Source organism: Mastomys coucha, unplaced genomic scaffold (genome assembly GCF_008632895.1).
Source record: "Mastomys coucha isolate ucsf_1 unplaced genomic scaffold, UCSF_Mcou_1 pScaffold1, whole genome shotgun sequence".
Classification (NCBI taxonomy): domain Eukaryota; kingdom Metazoa; phylum Chordata; class Mammalia; order Rodentia; family Muridae; genus Mastomys; species Mastomys coucha.
The window spans coordinates 2658088-2678400 of NW_022196891.1; the positions used below are offsets into that span (position 1 = coordinate 2658088).

The 20313-nt window shown below is 40.6% G+C and overlaps 1 protein-coding gene across 1 annotated transcript in view; it reads left to right on the forward strand.

The window, feature by feature from the left end:
- Positions 1 to 20313, forward strand: part of Phlpp1 (PH domain and leucine rich repeat protein phosphatase 1) — a 213732-nt gene that overhangs the window by 141281 nt on the left and 52138 nt on the right. Inside the window, exons 5-7 of the mRNA XM_031379886.1 lie at positions 14108 to 14254; positions 14795 to 15025; positions 19278 to 19480. Of these exons, the coding sequence (XP_031235746.1) occupies positions 14108 to 14254; positions 14795 to 15025; positions 19278 to 19480 (581 nt within the window). The remainder of the gene's footprint in view (positions 1 to 14107; positions 14255 to 14794; positions 15026 to 19277; positions 19481 to 20313) is intronic.

Here is a 20313-nt window from a genome sequence, read left to right on the forward strand (position 1 = left end):
TGGTCTGTGAGTTCTGAGGCACTGGGGAGGCTGCAGAGCACGTGTACCTAAGAGAGTTGGTCTGTGAGGTCTGAGGCACTGGGGAGGCTGCTGTTACACCACCTTTCAGGAAACAAGCCAGGCGCAACTAAATCCTTCTTAAACACTCTACTGTGCAATACTTGTATGACATCTCGTTGTTCACATTTTCAGGTAAGAAGTAAATAGTCAAGCACAGGTGTACCACATACACACACAGGCACACATATTGATGCCAGGAATTAAAACTATAATGTTTATTTAAGAAAGCCAAATTTATACTGAAAAGATCACTAGTATACATTTTAAAATATAGTTTAGCAAGTCTGTTCATTATATATAGCTTGTTGTGTGTATATATATATGTACATATATACAACATAAAATTTAATACAGTATATGTTGCATATAAATATAATATAGTTATTATCTGTACATTTACATACGTTTTACATTCTGGTTATTCTCATACAAACTTGTATCAGTGAGCATTCCATCTTTTCTATAACTTCTTCTCATACATCCTGTCCCCTACAACTCCTTCTCATATATCCCTGCTTCTACAACTTCCTTCCTGTATTTTGAAGCCTTAGTTGGAGTGATATAGATGTCCTGTTTTGGAATGAGCACTCAACTATGACTTAGTCTCAGCACCTAGAGCAGCCATGAGATTACAATTCACCCAGTAATGCACAGTTTTAATGCTTGTGGAGTTTCGGATGTGTTGCCATATTTTCAATTTCCTAATTTTTTCTTTGTGTATAAAGGAAATTTATGACAGTAAATGAGCAGTGCATGCTTCACTGGGAATGTGTTTGCAAGGTAGCAAAGAGTAATTTATTTTCATATTTTAACTAAATCTTATGGAATTAAATTTTAACCTAGTATTAACACAAATACTGATTTCAGTATTTTAGGAAGAAGTTGTATATACAATAAAACAGATAAGAGTTCTCTTAAAGTACAGTGTATCTTATATTTTCATTTAAATATAAATATTCACCTTAAACAAAGGATCAGTTTTCAAAGAACATTTAAATAAGTATTTGCACCAGCATTCTGGATATGGGAAATGACCCAGGTCTGCGGTTTTTGAGGAGGGTGTCCTTGGACTCCCACTGCTTGTTTTCCTTTATGGGGACTGGGACTTTTCAGTGTCATATTCAGCATTTAGAGAGGAAAGCATCAGTCATTTTTGGTGGTTTTAATAGTTTCTTTCCTGATTCTGTGCCACTAGTAACTAATCCTATATTATTCATACCTTTCTTTTTTATTAGTAGACAGTACTTCACATAGCCAACCATATCTCCATTTAAGTGAACCAAGTAGTCTTAATATGTCATTGCTGTTTGTAATAGATAATTATGTTTAATTAAACATTTTTGAAGAGTCAATGAATGGGACAGGTTTTTGCTGATTTTGCATATTCAAGGACATTTAACTTTTCTCCTTGTATTTTAATTTTCCTGGTTCTAATATGGTAATTAATTGTATTAGCTTACTTGCACAGAACTGTATTGATGTTCAGATAGTTTACTGATATCTGATATACTTAGCTTTTTTATGTTTTGAATAATTTCTTAATTTAGCATTTATTGAAATTTCATGGGTTGGCTCATTGAAGGATCTAGAGTTTGAGTATAAGGAAGTCAAACTTAGTGTGTCTTGCAAGGGTCTCCTGATAGCAAGAGAAAAGCATCCAATCCATATTATTGCATACACGAGAGTCTTGACAGGAAAATGAAGACCTGAGAAGAGCAAAGCTCAGGAGTTATGTACTAGATTGAGCAAGGGGAATCAATGGTGGGAAAACAAGAGGAGGAATCCCAGAAGAGATAGACTGGCCTTAACAAGGTCTGTTTGTAGAGAACCCTTTCATCCTCAATCTTGTCCCAGTGCCAAATTCCTCTCCTTCCAGGTATATGGAGGACACCATTCATGCACATCTCTCTTGTTCTTCAGGAAAATTAAGGGGACTACAGGGCATCTTTATTATCAACTATTTTCCTTCAGTTCAGAACAATCCTTATGACACAGAATCCTTATGACACAGAATCCTTGTGACACAGAATCCTTATAACACAGAATCCTTATGACAGAGGCACATTTAGGGGTGACAGCCATTCCTCAAAGGATGGCAAGCAGAGTTCTTTCTCATGGTACCTGCAGCATTGGGAAGGCCCAGTGTGCAGAGTGCACTCAGGCAGTAATAGCTTGCATGTGCTCATTTCTCCTGGCTGCTTATATAGGTGGTTGTTTGTCCATTCTACTTCGAAGGTTTATAATTTAAACTTCTTGTTTTTTATTAGATATTTTCTTTATTTACATGTCACATGATTTCTCCTTTCCCAGTTTCCCCTCCAAAAAACAAACAAACAAACAGACACAAAAACAACAAGAACAAACCCCTGTTGCCTCCCCCCTCCCCATGCTTGCCACCCCATTCTCCCACTTACTGGCTCTGGAATTCCCCTACACTGGGGCACAGAATCTTCACAGGGCCAAGGGCCTCTTCTCCCATTGATGATTGACTTTGCAATCCTCTATTATATACATGCTGCCAGAACAGTCAGTCCCACCATGTATTGTCCTTGGTTGGTGGTTGAGTTCTTGGGAGCTCTGAGGGTACTAGTTAATTCATATTGTTGTTCGTCCTAAGAGGCTGCAAACCCTTTAGTTCCTTTGGTCCTTTCTCTAACTCCTTCATTGGGAAACCTGTACTCTGTTCAATGGATGGCAGTGAGCCTCTACATCTGTATTAGTCAGGTACTGTCAGAGCCTCTCAGGAGATAGCTATATTAGGCTGGCTTGTCCTTCCTTCAGTCTCTGCTCCATAGTTAATCTCTGCAACTCCTTCCATGGGTATTTTGTTCCCCCTTTTAAGAAGGAATTAAATGTGTACATTTTGGTCTTCCTTCTTCTTGAGTTTCTTGTGGTTTGTAGTTTGTTCTTCTTGTATTCTGAACTTCTGGGCTAATAACCATTTATCAGAGAGTGCATACCATGTGTGTTCTTTTGTGATTTAGTTACCTCACTCAGGATGATATTCTCCAGATCCATCCATTTCCCTAAGAATTTCATAAATTCATTGTTTTTAATAGCTGAGTAGTACTCCATTATGTAGATGTACCACAATTTCTGTATCCATTCCTCTGTTGAGGGACATCTGGGTTGTTTCCAGTTTCTGGCTATTATAAATAAGGCTGCTATGAACATGGTGGAGCATCTTCTGGGTATATGCCCAGGAGTGGTATAGCTGGGTCCTCAGGTAGAACTATGTCCAATTTTGGGAGGAACTGCCAAACTGATTTCCAGAGTGGATGTACCAGCTTGTGATAAAAACCGCATGGTATTGGTACAGTGACAGGCAGGTAGATAATGGAACAGAATTGAAGACCCAAAAATGAGCCCACACATCTGTGGCCACTTGATCTTTGACAAAGGAGCTAAAACCGTACAGCGGAAAAAAGACAGCATTTTCAACAGATGGTGCTGGCTCAATTGGCGGTTAGCATGTAGAAAAATGCAAATCGGTCCATTCCTATCTCCTTGTACAAAGCTCAAGTCCAAGTGGATCAGGGACCTCCACATCAAAGCAGATACATTGAAACTAATGGAAGAGAAAGTAGGGAAGAACCTCGAGCAAATAGACACAGGGGAAATTTTCCTGAAGAGGAGGCCAATAGCTTCTGCTCTAAGGTCAAGAATTAACAAATGGGACCTCATAAAATTGCAAAGCTTCTGTAAGGCAAAAGACACTGTCCATAGGACAAAATGGCAACCAACAAATTGGGAAAAGATCTTTACCAACCCTATATCTGATAGAGGGCTAATATCCAAGGTATACAAAGAACTCAAGAAGTTAGACTCCAGAGAACCAAATAACCCCATTAAAAAATGGGGTACAGAGCTAAACAAAGAACACCGAATGGCTGAGAAGCACCTAAAGAAATGTTCGACATCCTTAGTCATCAGGGAAATGCAAATCAAAACAACTCTGAAATTCCACCTCACACCAGTCAGATTGGCTAGGATAAAAAACTCAGGTGACAGCAGATACTGGAGAGGTTTTGGAGAAAGAGGAATACTAATTTAAACTTCTTTACCTATGACAATGATCTTTTCATTTAATAGATAAACCTATGTTAGTACATTCTTGAAAATGTAAGATCACACTTAAATCATTTAATTCTATATATGCAAATGTACTTTGTTTACTGGATGTTATTAAACATGTTTCATTTGTCTTGATCAGCCTTTGTTACCTCTCTACCAGCCATAAGTAAGGACTGGAGATGTTGGCTCCCGCTCTGCCCTTTGGTAGACTGGTTCAGGACTGGAGATGTTGGCTCCCGCTCTGCCCTTTGGTAGACTGGTTCAGGGCTGGAGATGTTGGCTCCTGCTCTGCCCGTTGGTAGACTGGTTCAGGAAAGCAAAGCTAGCACCTGTACTTATGTAGCCCTGCCTGGTTTCAAGAGTGGGGTTACTTTTACAGGAAGAATACTAACTTTTGTCTTAAGGTATTTTTGTTGTCGTTGTTTAAGAATTTCACATATGTATCCATTGTGCTTTAATTAAACCTATCCTTCCACCTCCCCTCTAGTTCCTCTCCAAACTCCCCTGTCCCTCTTTTCCTCCTTATTTAATCTGGTCCATTACCTCCTCCCTTTTGTTGAAAATAGGTTCTTTTCTCATATACAATATCCTGATCATATTTTCCAAGTTCCTCCCCACTTCTAAACTTCATAAACTATTTTTCCTCCTCTCTTTAAAAATGAACAGGCTACTAACAACCAAGTACAACAAAAGAAAATTTAATAAGATAAAACAGACAAATACAATAAAAGGTCGAAGTTGGACAAAGCAAACCAACAGAAGGAAAGAGCGCAAAAGAAGGCACAAGACTCAGAGACACACTCATCCACACACTCAGGAGTCCAACGAAAATACTAAACTGAAAGCCCTAATGCGTAGAGAGGGCCTGTCTCTGCGTTCATGTTTGCTTTGCTCATTGGAGGCGTTGTTCTTCTGGTGTCCCCCATCTCCTGGCTCTCACACTCTTTCCGCTTACCTTTCCTGATCTCTGAAGAGAGAGGTTTGATGGAGACTCATGGCAGGTGAGGACATGATTGCTCCTAGGTTTGGTTGAGGACAAGGTTTATTGGGCATATGAAGGAGAGCACAGCCAGAGGCACCTGGAAGGGTCTAGATTCAACATAGCCAGCAGATTGAACCAGGTCATGATGGGAGGTAAACAGAGAGGGGGACAAGCTGGCCAAGAGATCAGAAGTGAGCCAGGCACTATTTTTTAAAGACCAGCAGTATTCAGTTTTACTCTAGGTCTCTGTGATATCTAGTTTCTGCTTCTTGGTCACACAACAGTTTTGAGTATGGGTTCTAGCTTGTGGAGTGAGCCTTATGTCAAACAGACAGTGGTGGTTATTCCTACTAGCTCTGTCACCTTTGCCCTAGCATAGCTTGCAGGCAGAAAAGTATTGTGGGTCACAAGGTTTGTAGCTGAGTTGGTGTTTGTTTTCCTTTGATGTCCTGCAGAATGCCTTCCTATACCAAGGACACTAGACTATAGGGACCACCTTGTACTCTGTGCTATGAGGTGTGTGGGTGTTGTCTTCACCAGTGGCACCTTACTCTTAGTTTGTAGAGAGCAGCCTATTGTCTTGGCAAGAGCCTGAGTTGTTTGGGGATTTCCATTAGACACACCCTTTAGCCACTAACTAAATTGGCTCTATTTAATGTAACCCAGAACCAGTAGTGACAAGAGATGGATGGCCAAGTTGGGACTCTGTCTTTCCCACTATTTAGAGACTTTATTAGGATTGCCTTTATATAATGTGGTCTGTTTTAAAAGCCACAGAGTATGTGCATGAGTGTAGAATAATCTACTGGAGCATTTGTAGCTTCTCTAGGGCCATTCCTATGGAAAAAAAAACCTAACCCTCCATCCCACAGCAGCCATCAATTGCTAGGAACTCTTCAGATAGGGGTGGAGCTTCATTACAGCCTCATCAGTGCAGGGACATGGGCTAGCATGTACAGATCTGCTGCTGAGTCACAGCCACTGTAAGCTCATGGGTACAACTGTACTGTCATCTTTTTTTTTTTTTTTATTGAATATTTTCTTTATTTACTCTTCAATTGTTATCCCCTTTCCTGGTTTCCCTCCCTCCTGGAAACACCCTATTACATCCCCCACCCTGCTTCTATGAGGGTGTTCTCCACCCACCCATGCACTCTCACCTCCCCACCCTCTCCCACCTCCCCACCCTCAATTCCCTACACTGGAGCATCTATTGAGCCTTCATAGGACCAAGGACCTCTCCTTCCATTGGTGCATGACAAGGCCATCCTCTGCTAAATATGTAGCTGGAGCCATGTGTACTCCTTTGTTGATGGCTTAGTTCCTGGAAGTTCTGTGAGGGTCTGGTTGGTTGATATTGTTGTTGTTCTTATGGGGTTGTAAACCCCTTCAACTACTTCAGTCCCTTCTCTAACTCCTCTATTAGGGACCCCACGCTCAGTCCAATGGTTAGTTGCGAATATCCGCCTCTGTATTTATAAGACTCTGGCAGGGCCTCTCAGGAGACAGCCATACCAGGCTCCTGTCCGCATGCAGTTCTTGGCATCCACAACAGTGTCTGGGTTAGGTAACTGTATATGGGATGAATCCCTAGGTGGGACAGTCTCTGGGTGGCCTTTCCTTCAGTCTCTGCTCTGCACTTTGTCTCCATATTTGCTCCTGTGAGTATTATGTTCTCCTTCTAAGAAGGACCGAAGCACCTACACATTGATCTTCCTTCTTATGGAGTTTCATGTGGTCTGTGAATTATATCCTTGTTATTCGTAACTTTTGGGCTTGTATCTGCTCATCAGTGAGTGTATACCATGTGTTTTCTTTTGCGATTTGGTTACCTCAGGATATTTTCTAGGTCTATCTATTTGCCTAAGAATTTCATGAATTCATCGTTTTTAACAGCTGAGTAAATGTACCACATTTTCTGTATCCATTCCTCTGTTGAAGGACATCTGGGTTCTTTCCAGCTCCTGGCTATTATAAACAAGGCTGCTATGAACATAGTGGAACATGTGTCCTTATTACATGTTGGAGCATCTTCTGGGTATATGCCCAGGAGTGACTATACTGTCATGTTAAATAGTACTTTTCTGCAAATGTCCACTCGCTCTGGCTCTTGCAATCTTTTCACCTAGTATTCTTCGATGATCCTTGAGCCTCAGTGCAAGGGCTGTGATGCAGGTTATCTACTTATAGCTGAGTTCTCCACAGTCGCCTTTCCTCTGCATATTGGCGAGCTGTGGGTCTCTGTGTTAACATCATCCACTGCAAAAACAACTGCTGAGTTAATCTGTGTGTATAAAGATAAGAACTTAGGGAGTAGTTAATTAATATGTCCATTTAGCAGAATAATAGTACTAGACCAGAATGCGTTTTTTTAACAACGCAAGGGATCACACTCCTGAAAGCAACCTGCGAACATGACTTTCCTAAAGCCAGTATAGCCATGGTTTTGCTCTCATTTTCCCCAAGATCACTGGCTAGCTTAATCATGTTGCACTTACTTAAACTTAAACTTTACATTATAATGTTGTGAAATGTGTTTCTTCTGGGATGTCTAATGATTTCAAATTAAACTCCCATTGACACAGCAATTTCAGACAACTAGGACTACAAAACCAAAGCTTCTTCCCACAATAGGTAAGATAGGTAGTCTTGTGGTTCCTCGTCTACATGGGCATAATTATAGAAGGTGATTGATTGTCATGCTTTTGTACCCGGAAAAGACTTTTGGAACTGCAGTTCTTCAGGAAATTGTGGCAGGAGAGTCAGAAACTGGGAAGACCATTCCAGAAATTACCATATAAAAGGTGACAGCAGCAGAAATTGCTGAATCCATCTCCCATCTCTCCCTATGTTTCATTGAGCCTGGAGATAACCTGAAAAGTACACACACAATCCTGAGAGAGTCAGGTACTGTGTCGACTCGTAAAAATGTTCATCTCCATGCTGTACCATCTCGGAGCCAGGCCACAGAGAAGATAGGGCGCCTTCAGGTTCTTCTGTATCTCCTCCCATGTGTCTCTCTACAGTTCATGTGCATTGTACAGAGGCACAAGCACATGGAAACCATGCTTACTTTCCAGACTTGATCCACACCTGTAAGAATTGAGGCCATTAGTACTTGGCTACTACCAAAAGATTTCAATTTATTCATGTCATTTTGTTATTTATTTTAGTGTTTGATATCATTAGAAATTTGTATTATAGGTGACATGAAGCTCACATGATTATTAACAAATTATTTTTACTGTAAATAACACTGAAACCATGCACACATAGAAGACGAGTATACCATCAGATATCTAGTCAACATTTCTTTCAGTAGTGATTTGTTCTTGTTGTTTGTTGCTCCTGTTTGAGTGTAATTATTTATTCCCTGGCAGTTTCACAGAATCCTAGGAAATAGTTTGTAAAAGACTTCCTGTTTTAAAAGTGTAGAAATAGTAATATAACCTTAACTTTTGTGCATTTGATTACCTTTAATTTTCATCTTAGAGACCTATAGTGTAACTCTCTCTCATAAAGGAGACATTTGAGCTCATGACCTTTGTTACTTACTCTTTGTTCTATTTATCCACTTTGGGCTCAAATTCCTAAAAGGTAGAAATCAGGTTCCCCCAGAAATGGTTACCATTGTGAGGGAGACATGAGAGAATGTAGTGTGACCTGCTGTTAGTCACCACTTCTTGTTATTAAATACATTGTGAGTAAGCACATGAGAGAATGTAGTGGGACCTGCTCCTAGTCACCATTCTTGTTATTCATACAAATTTCTTTGTAACAGGCTTTTGCGGCAACTTGTAGAAAGAAGTGAAACTGGTAATTCGTCACTTCTCTTTGGTTGAAGGTTTAATGAAAGAAAAAAAACTGCATAATGAGACCACTCAGGAAACATAACATTCATAACCAAGAATTGGTAGTAGGAAAAAGAGAAAACAAGTTTTAAATGGACAGCATGATTTTTTTTTCATTTTATTTTTTGTTTTATGTACATTGATGTTTTGCCTGCATGCATATCTATATGAGGATATTGGATCCTCTGGAACTAGAGTTACATACAGTTGTAAACGGCCATGTAGGTGCTGGGAATTGAACTCCGTTCCTCTTTAAGTGGTACTCTTAACAATTGAGCTATCTCTCCAAGCCCCATAATGTTTTTTTCTAAAGGAAAAAAACAAAAGACCAAGACAAAGCAACCCCCTCTGCCAGTCTCTGAAATACTGCCCACTCCGTTGCCACTCCCTCAGGAGATGAGATGGTGGCCTGCTGCCTTCCACTCCCTCAGGAGATGGTGCCCTGCTGCCTTACCGCTTTGCAGGTCAGGTCTGGCTTCTGCCCTACCTGCCCTTGAAAGCGTGTTTACAAAGATGTCTTGTAGAGTTTGGTTATGTCCAGTTCTATGTGCTCATTTCCTTCTTTGATTTATTAACACTGCTTATGCTTACTTGCTTGTTACACCTCTGTAATACATTAGAAAATTTCTAAATTGACTCTATGTGTAAATTTCTTGACCGTAGAGGTGGAATGTCTGCTTTTATTCTGTTTCCTCTTCATGTTTAGCCTAGAGCTGAATGGAGGGTGGAGAAGGACAGACACAAGGATGGTGCGATTCAGTTCAGTCCTTGGTTTTTTCCATCACCAGGGAGAACAGAAGGTGATCCTAAGACTTATAGATGAAGGTTTGCAAAGTGCTTTGAGCAGTGGCATTCATCTGTAGGTCTTAAGGAATAGGTCGTACGTCTCTTAAGATGCCTTTTGGTTGATCAATGATGTGATACCTAAAGATCAACTTTAGTGAACCTTAGGTGTGTATGTTAGAGTGGGTGGGGTAAAATAAAACAAGGTGAAAGTTTCTGTTGGGTGGAAGGAAGGAATTTAAGACTTGGAAGACTTAGAAAAAAGCAGTGAAATGAGTTACCAGTAAATGTGAAACTGGCATTCACTGCTCTGGAGAGAGTGGGGAGTGTGCTGGGAGACAGAGAAGCTTCATGTACAATCATGGTGCCATATAACAGTAAATGTGGAGAGATGAGAATGAACTCCCAATTCTGTCTGCAGTTCAGGTCCCTTTCTTGAAAAGTCTTCAATCTGTATTTTTGGTCCCCATGGGATGGGAAACAAATGACCCTATTTCCTGCCTTTTCTTGGGGGCACTTTTCACATTCCAGTGAAAGAAAGTTGTCAAAGTACTTACGCTTGCTACACTTTAACATTGTTAGGCTTTATTTAAGAAGCAATACAACTTTTATTTTGAGTAATTTCTGGAAACTCATTTTTGTGGTGAGAATGCTCTTAGCAAACTGGAATAAGAAGTGGCCTGCTGATGTGCCAGACTATCTCTGCAGTACTTAGGACGCTCCAGCCTTGTGGGATGCACTCTTGCATGTGAAGATAGGTGGTAAAGGTTGGAGATAACCACTGAAGAGAGGGGTCATCCATGTGAAAGAAGAAGGTAGCCTGTGCAGAGTGCTCTGGGACAAACAGAGATTTCCAGCACTGGGTTTGAGGCTTGCCAGTTGATTCAGGAATTTCATAGAATGTATGGACTCTTTCTCTCCAGTTAGCTGTTACCAGACTGCAAGTTGTTGCACACCTGAGCTTTGCAGACGCAGTTGGAATCCTCTTGGGGCACTTTCTCTTTCTGAGGCTTCCCATTTCCCCCTTGAGCTCTGGATCAAAGGAGAGCCTTGAGATGGCTTAGGGCTCAGACCTCCTTTCAGCTTTCTCTGCTTCCTGAGCTCTGACAATCATGCTCTGTTTGTTTTTTTCTCAGACAGCATTTTCTAAAGAGGAACTCAACGGAAAACAAAAAAATTGTATTACTCAGTCTGTGTTAACTTTATCCAAATTACTTCTTGGAGTCAGCTAAGATGCTTTTTAATATTTATCCCACTTATAGATAATATGTGGGGAATAATAGTGACTTTAGAAGCTTCTGGTAGATTCTAATTTAGCCTTTTTATTCTGCTCAACTCCATTTTCCTGTTGTTTTTATTACACTCTTTGTGCTGTATTCTCCAGGCATTAGCCAGATTATAAGATTCTAGTACTACACAGTGTTTGTAGGAATTTGCTGTTCTAAGTGGCAATCAGCTACTCATTGCCTATCTCCTAGGTGACAAGGATGGCCAGCAGATGCTCTATTTTATGGCACTAAGTAATGAATGCCTTTGTTTTGAGACTGGGGGACATCCTTAGCATCATTACTGATGGCTATGAAATGTGTCCTTTTGGTGGGCAGTATATGCACACTTTTGGAGCAGACAGCTTCTTTGTCTGTCCTTCTCCTGTCACACATACACATCTAACTCCTAATGTTCACACAGGACTTGTGTGACTTTTGTAAGCTAAAGCCCTAGGAGAGTTAGTTTGTTTCCCAAGTGACTGGTTTTGATGCGGTTCACCATATGCTGCTCAGGTGGAGCTTTGAATGGGAGGGTCCTATGATGACACTTGCCCAGCAGGGTATCCACAGTGGCCTGTGTAAAAAACAGGACAAGTCCTCTCTTTCTGGGGGTGTTTGGACTTATAATGAACAATACACAAAACAACTAGAGAAAGCATAGCTTTGCTTATGTCCTAAATTTAACCCTCTCCTCCCATGGGAGGGATGATAGGCAGGGGAGGTGTGATTTTCTGTGATAAATATGAATCATATATCCTGGTATTTTGTTGATTTAGTCTGAAGTTTTTCTAGGTAAACACTACTGTCTTTCTGTTGAGATGCTCTGTGGTTAGGCATTAATCAGTCCTTACCAACATAGGAATTCATTTGCTATGCAAATTTAACCTGCTTAGTATGTCCCAAGTATACTCCGTAGTTTATAGCTTCTAAGTCAGTGCTTCTCAAAATAAGGTTCATAAAACACTCACACTGGCATTTACTGGGATCACTGGAGCCTTCAGTTAGACTGGAGAGTCACAGAGCCAGAGTCTATGGTATTGTTCTCTTTAGTCACCAGCTGCATTATTGACTTCTCAGAGAGCCAGGTCTTCTGTTTCCTCCTTGGGTACTTCCTGACTTTGAAATCCTGTTCTCTTTCTTGAAATCTATATGTCGTGTTATCTTGATCTGTTTCCTTTCTAGAATTATCAATTTAATAATGTGCAAAATAAGCTGTACCCTGTTCTTAGCAAATGTGGAAAGCATGTAGAAAGATGGCTTGAATGAGAACAATGGTTTCATCTGCAATGACAGGGAGAGACATCCGAGGGGACGCTGTTATATTTCAGGGGGAGAAGGGATAGAGCAAGTACCACCAAATGATGATTGTTTTTTAAGCCTGAGTATGCCCCATGCAATATTTGGGACATTCTTAATGAGAAAAAGTTGTCTGCAAGTCATATTTAATGCTGTTCTGTAGCTTATCTGATAACCTTATTCCAGGACTCCCTTGCCTTTCCAAACTGAAAAACATCAGCCGCTTTCCTTCATGTGAACTTCGTATATAAAAAGCAACATGATATTTAGATAATACTCATATGTTTAATGGAAACCATTTTATACAGTACAAATATTGAGATGATTGTCATTATTTTCTAGTTTGGCAAGTTTATCTGGATTCTTGGTGCATTCAGTCAGATGTGCTTTTTCAAAGGAGATGCAGACTGAAAAGTTTGTTAAATTCTGAAAGCATAAGTAGCACAAAGAAAGTGGAATGAATCCTTGTATTGTAAAAATAGTTTTGACCTTGGGATTTAATGAGAGGGCCTTAGAAACCTCTTTGGAGGCCCCCAAAACATCTCTTGCAAACCACTGTCCTGAGAATAGCAGAGTCTGTCACCCCACCTTGTATATGAGAGGGTATAGATAAGCAGAATGAAGAAAGTCTCTTTAAAGAGCTGATGGACCGAAGTACAATGTTACAAACAACTAAAAAATGGAAATTCAGTTAAACGATAATTATTTGCCTTATTTCAATCTAAGTTACTAATAGATCTATAGTCATACATCTAGTAAGATAGCTGTTATTAAAAATCATGCTAACCTTTGACCTTGCTCAGTAGGTATACTATCAGTTTTTCCATGCTGAATAAAATTTTACCTTTCTTGTGTACTGCAGCTTATTATTTTATCATAAATTTTAGTAAGGTTGTGTGATCATCTTTCTGCTCTTGGCAGAGTGTAAAGTCCCTACTTTAGGTTTTGCAGTCTTTTCGAGAATTAGCTGTTTCTCATCTCATATGAGTTGATGTCCAGAGTGTAAATGTTGAGCACACAGAGAGGTAAACATTAAAGACAGCTCCGGCAGTTGCCTGAATGACAGAGAAAATGAAAGGACCCTACCAAAGCTGGGCAGGTGGGAGGACTTATTTAGTTTTTGATAGAAGACGTAGGATGGCTCAGAGCAGGGACAGGCTGTGATGGGACTGAGCAGTGAGATTTCCAAGGAAGATGAGTGTAGAGCAAGAATCAGACCACCATACTGGCCGTGAGTGCCGGTCTGAAGGGGGAGAAGAAATAGAGGGATAAGATGCTCCTAAGGAGGAGGAGGGCTAGGGAGAATTGGCAAGGGGCTCCGTGAAGAAAGCATCATTGGAACGAACTGAGAAGAGGCCTTTGAGGTGTGTGCGCAGCAGCAGCACCTGGCACTACAGACCATGGGGCATCCAGGAAGTTGGCTTGGATAGTTTGTTCTACTGAGTTGGGGTTGGAGGTGAGACACTCAAATTTTGGACTTGGAGACACCAGGAAGCCTTGTTTCCCAGATTTGCTTGCTCAGGTTCCTTCCCAGGACCATTTATGTAAAAACGTTGTCCAGTAGAACTTGTTCCTCAGTCAACCCTATTTTACAACAACAAATTTTCTGAGTGCTTTTCCCTTTTAGGTAAACACTGGCCTTGGACTCAGACTTCCACTCTGGCTTCGCTATCCCCTAAGCCTTGAAGTGCTGAGTGTTACCTCAGTCTGGCCAGGGAGCTGAGCAGGGTCATCCTCAAGGCCGTGCTGTGCATTTGTTATCTTTGTTTCTTCTCTCTCTTTTATTGTGATAGATTCACCAAACTGAAGAGCCTTAACCTTTCCAATAACCACCTCGGAGCCTTTCCGTCAGCAGTCTGCAGCATTCCAACCCTAGCAGAGCTGAATGTATCTTGCAATGCCCTGCGAGAAGTCCCAGCAGCAGTTGGAGAGATGCAGAAGTGAGTGCCTTAAACCACTAGGGCTCTCTGTAGGAAGCTCTGTGGAACTTGTACCATGTTAATTAATATGGCGTGATTGCCAAGGAAGGTTGGCCTTAGACCTAGCAGTAAGGCACTGTGTAAGTTTGCATGTTAAGACTTCAGAGTGTCAGAGTTGTGTAAAAATTAAACTGAAGTTCTTTATGAACGAGTGTATCTAAACGTAGGGATTACTTTTTCATTCTCTGAGTTACTGAATATTAAACCTTAGAAATTAATGTTAAGAAAAAAGGGAACAGTGCATATTGTGGCTGGTTTGTATTGCAGTAAGCATATTTCCCCATGTATGCCTTTGCAAGTTGAGGAGATCAGTAACAATTCCCACTTCAGTAGAAACTTAAGGTTCTTATTTCTGATCTCCCCTCTGTCCATTGTTACCTTCTGCCTTGTCTTTATGCATTTTGCAGCATTACAATGATAAGATCTTCATGAACTTGTCTGTTAATAGTAAAGTTCAAAACTGTATACTTTTCTGTATAATTGTATTATCTTTCTTGTTAGCTTGCAGACGTTTTTGCTGGATGGAAATTTTCTCCAGTCCCTTCCTGCTGAATTGGAGAACATGCACCAGCTCAGCTACCTGGGTCTTTCTTTTAATGAATTCACTGACATTCCAGAGGTATTGGAGAAGCTGACTGCTGTGGATAAACTGTGCATGGCTGGGAACTGTATGGAGACCCTCAGACTCCAGGCCTTAAGAAGAATGCCTCATATTAAACATGTGGACCTAAGGTAACCCCTTTTCAGAAGTAGATCCTGCTTGAGTGACTGGCTGTATTGTGGGGTGAGTTAGCCGAGTAGACTGGGTAGTACTAGTACCACAGGAAAGAAATGACTAATTATGAAGTTTGTTCTTCCCTGAAGCTTGCTTTGAAAAGAATCCCACGGCTGACTGACTCTGTCTCACCTTGGTTTGTAAACTTGAACCCAGTTTGAATTTGCATGAATCTATAGGAACACTGGGGTAAAAAACTGTTTATATGAACTGGAAGTCACCAAGCACACAGTGGACATAGTTCTTAATCTTTCTTATCGGCCTTACAACATAGAAACAGAAGGAATACTACCTAATTCATTCTGTGAAGCCACAGTTAGTTTGATACTTCAACCACACCAAGACTTAACAAAGAAAGTTCTCAAAATTCTTGCAAGCCGAATCAAAAAATGTCAAAACCATCATTCACCACAATCAAGTAGGCTTCATCTCAGGGATGCAGGGATGGTTCAATATATGGAAATTCATCAACATAATATACCTTCTTCTCCCATATGTGGTTTGTCCTGTGGACCATACATCCCATCGACAAGAGGATTGCTTGGCTTCATCTCACACTAAAAGAAGGAGGCAGACTCTCCTAACTTGGGGCTATTAATGGTGTGCAGGGCTAGAATTTTTAATTTGCCAAATATAAATGATTGTGGTTTAATTGAGCTTGAGGCCTTTTCAGAATGGGACAGGGATCAATACTTTGCCTAGTTAAATTTATTTGCAAACATAATGTTATTTAACTCTGAATTGTTTGTATAGATAATTTTATATTTCAGAACTTAGGGTTTGATTTTTTTTTCTCAGTGACTCAGTGGTATAGGTTTGTTAGAGCCAGCGATGATGGGCACTGACCTCAGGTAACAAGTTGAGATGGTTTCAGAATTTAGTGGTATTTGTGTCAAAGAACTCATTTTTCCTGAAAGAGCTAACAAATAAGGTTGATCTAATGTACCTAGAGCTAACAGTCCTTAGGTAGAGCTTTGTGAAGTCCTGGGCTTGCCCATTCTAACTCAAGTCTTTTTGGATGACATCGGGTAGAGACTGTTTACCAGAAGATGCACTGGACATTTTGTAAATACTGAGTGCACAGGTAACTGCTTCCTTCTGGGAGCTGTGCTAAAGCAGGGGGAGACTGTAGTCTTTCCTGCAGTTCTACCTTGGTGCTTCAACTGAAGCTAGTAATTTGGAGCATCACCGAATTTCTTCTAAGCAAGCAGTTGGTTTGTTTGTTTGGTTGGTTTTTGAGATGGTTTCTCTGTATAGTCCTTTGGTTGTCCCATAGTGTAGCTCTCTTTGTAGACAAAAGTGACCTCAAACTCACAGTGATCTGCCTGCCTCTGCCTTCCCAGTGCTGAGATTAAAGGTATGAGCTGTCATGCCCATCTGCAAAGAGCTGACTTTATTGTATTTTCTTCCTAAAGAAATGTTATATCTGACTTAAACCATCACTTTTTCTTTTATCTGTTCCCCTACAATGACATTCTTCAATCAAAATGTCTGTTCTGTAGCACTAATTGCCCCAGCCTGGGACATGGCTGGTCCCAGTTTTCTCTCTGAATTTTAACTTGGGTGGTGTGTACTCACAGCTTCATCTTCTTGATCATTTTGATTTTAATCATTCCTCCATCTTTCCTTAGCTCTTTGTCTTCTTGAGACCAATTTCCCTTCAGCTGCTAGCTGGGAAATTTATCGTTGCTTCCCCTTATTTACATACTATCCCATACAGGTGAAGCACAGCCGAAGTTTTCCTAACTCTTTTGTCTGATTTCAGCCCTAACATACAAGACCTTTGCAAGTGAGGCTCCGACTCTGTCTTAGAGCTAGCTGCCCATGTGTCCTCCAACATAGGCTGGGAAGCCATTTCTTTGCTACTTTTCCACAGTAAGAGAGAAGCTCATATTTTAGAAATGTGTAGTAATTTGGTATCAGTACTGTATTCAAGCACTTTTTGTATGACAGATTGATTACAGAAAAGCAGCTGGAGTGTTAGATTTGCATAGCAAGTCACATGCTATAGATTCTGTGTGCGGGTGTGTACTGTGGTAACTTAGAAAGAAGGCCCCTTGGCATGGCCAGTTAAGTAGTACCCTTACTTAACCTTGATCCCATGTTAGCATTTAATAGGTAAAGCCCTTAGTAAATACTTTTAACTGAGCCGTACATGAGCATAGCCAGCCATGCTACCACACTTCCTGCTAAGTCTGTAGCAAGTGTGAAAATCACTACATTCCTGCCTGTGGTCCAGATGCCACTGGAACACTTCCTGAGACATGTTTTTCTCTTCTTTCCACACCCTCTGGATTCAGATAAGGAGTTTCCCTTTTCAATAGCTTCTGCTTGGTTGGGTTCTCTGGCAGCACTGAGTTCTCCTAGGGAACACTGCACAGCACTTTATCTTGTTACTGTCTGTCTGCTGTAAAGGCAGAGATTATCATCCTTGCCATCTCTATGACCTCAGCCCTTCCCTGTGCACCCAGACCTGGAACACAGAGATTTCTTTCATGGCAGGATAAGAAGGATGCTTTTCTCATATCATGGATGCTAGTTAGGCAACTGCTGCTCAAGGTTCTCCACCTGGAGCTGGAAGATAATTCTTCAGGTGCTCTTCCACACACTCGGCTTTTTTTAACATTTCCCATTAAAACAATGCTCTTGTCATGTTACTACCCATAGAGTGACTTACAAGTGGGTTGCCACTAGAAATGAAGATGATAATGCCATTATGGTTTTTCAAAGTATGATGTGGTGGAGAACATGAAATATTCTTTAAATTCTTTCTGTTCTGTTCTCTCAATGATGAGGCATGTGTGTTAGTCATTGTGCACGGTCTGATAGTCTAGTGAACATTTGGAAATAGGCAAAGTTCTGGGTTAAAGCCAAATTTTTAGTTTTACAACCCAGAACAAGAAAAGAAGAAACCAAAAACATCCATTTAGGGACATTTGAAGACACCATGTGCTGCACTTGCTGTTGACAAATCCTCGCTTAGAGCTGGCACTCACCATAGTGTTCCAGTCAGTGGTTCTATTACATGTCTCTTAACAGTTTAGATACATAGCAGAGAATGTCTGGTCTCAAACTTCATCCATAATACCAGTGCTCCTAATCCAGTGCACAAGCTCAGTGCTTTCTCAACTGGAGAGAGAGATGTTGTTTCTTTCCAAAGGAGGTGTGGCCTACAATTGGTACCAACAGGTGGCATTGTCATCTATTTTCTCAAAGTGGAAACTAAATTTATATTTGCTATATTGTTTAATATCTTTCTCATATTGATCCATTGATACTTGTCTCTGGCACCTCAGCTACAACTGCTTCATTCAGTTAACCAACTAGTTGTCAGGGCAAGAGATTCTTTCCTGTGTTTCCATCTATTCTAAATTGTTATTCTCCATTGATACCCTTAATTTTATGATGTCTCAACAACTCCTGGATGCCAGTGTTCAGTGTCTTCTGTCCTTTGCTCTTTGAGTAGTAGCCCATGTATGGAGATAGCTTTGCCTGCCACCTCTGATTCTGAGAGTCAAGAATCCCTGCATCTACACTCCATCTTGGGGCTACTGTTCAGTGTGTGGTGTGAAGTCCTTGCCTTGACTTTGCTCGTTGTGATTGTCCATGTACACTGCCTTCCTTTTGGGAGCCAGTGTAGTTGCAATGTCTCCACTGGTTCTGGGCTGTTTCTACTGTTCTGTCCAGTATGGTATCTATACTTTCTCAACCTTGTTTCTTGGAAAGAAGTGCATTAAGTGGATATTTTTTCTTCTCTTGAAGTGAATTAGGTAAAGTCAATATGCTTTTTCCTCTTCCAGTCTTTTTTTTTTTTAAGATTTATTTATTTATTAAATGTAAGTACACTGTAGCTGTCTTCAGACACTTCAGAAGAGGGAGTCCGATCTTGTTATGGATGGTTGTGAGCCATCACGTGGTTGCTGGGATTTGAACTCAGGACCTTCAGAAAAGCAGTTGGTGTTTTTAACCACTGAGTCATCTCTCTAGCCCTCTTCTTCCAGTCTTTATGGCCTAAATTGTGTTTCAAACTATAAAGTCTCAGACCTCTTAAAATTGTAGCTAAAAATAGCTAGTGAATGTTGCGAGTTGAACAAGGCCAGGTGCATGGGGACTCTGATGCACTGGGACTTGAGTCCTTCCCCATCACTGTTCACTATTTGGATTAGTATTGCAATTAAGTAGCTTATATTTGTATCCTTCCTCCTTAAGACTGAACACACTCAGAAAGCTTATGGCTGATGAAGTGGACTTTGTGCAACATGTCACTCAGCTTGACCTGCGAGACAATAAACTCAGTGATCTAGATGCTATGATCTTCAACAACATAGAAGTTCTGCACTGTGAGAGGAATCAGCTGGTAACATTGAACATTTGTGGCTATTTCCTAAAAGCACTCTATGCTTCTTCTAATGGTAAGTAGCATGCTACACCAGCTGGCCTGTTACCCAGCACTATCATCCCAGCCTTACTGACACTCTTCTTTCCTAAAATAAATGTCAAATCTTTCCCAGATAAAAGGCATAAAAGAAGAATGGTGGCTTAGTATATTCATTTAAATCAGAAGGGAAAATTTCATTGTTCTTGCTTGTGTTTCATATCATGATAAATTGTTCTCACTGGTCATTTGTTTCTAATGCTTAAAGTAAGGGGCAAAGTAAAATGTTCCATGGGCTACTTGATTAAATACTGGATGGAAGGTGGAAGCAAAATCTATTGTAGGCTCCATTCAGAACCTGCAGTTTCATGTTTTATTGACAACAGGATTACTTGAAGATAAACCTGAACTAAGTACCCACTGGAATATCATAGTAACAAGACTCTTAGCTATTTAATAAGACTGCTTATTTGAGGGTCATTTATTAATCATGGAACAATGGTGTGGAGCCTGATAGTAATACTCTGAACACAGTATAATAATTCATAAGGATGTAGGAGAGATCCTTAGGAAGAGAGGGCATGTGATAGTGATGCTCTCAGACGTAACATGAGAGCATGCACTAGGCAGGATACACTAAAGAGAGCGTGCAAAAGACTGCACAACAGCACCTGTCCAGTCTTCTAAGACAGACTTCATGTGAGCTAAGGGAGCCTGCACCTGGCTGTAAGTGGGGGGTGAAGAGAGCTGGTACTAAAAGTTCTTCTATAAGCCTCTCACAGTTAGCTGGGATCAGAGTGGGCAGCTAGATAAGAGGTGAACTTATGAATTAAGAGAGCAGGATTTCAGCCTGGTCTACAGAGTGAGTTC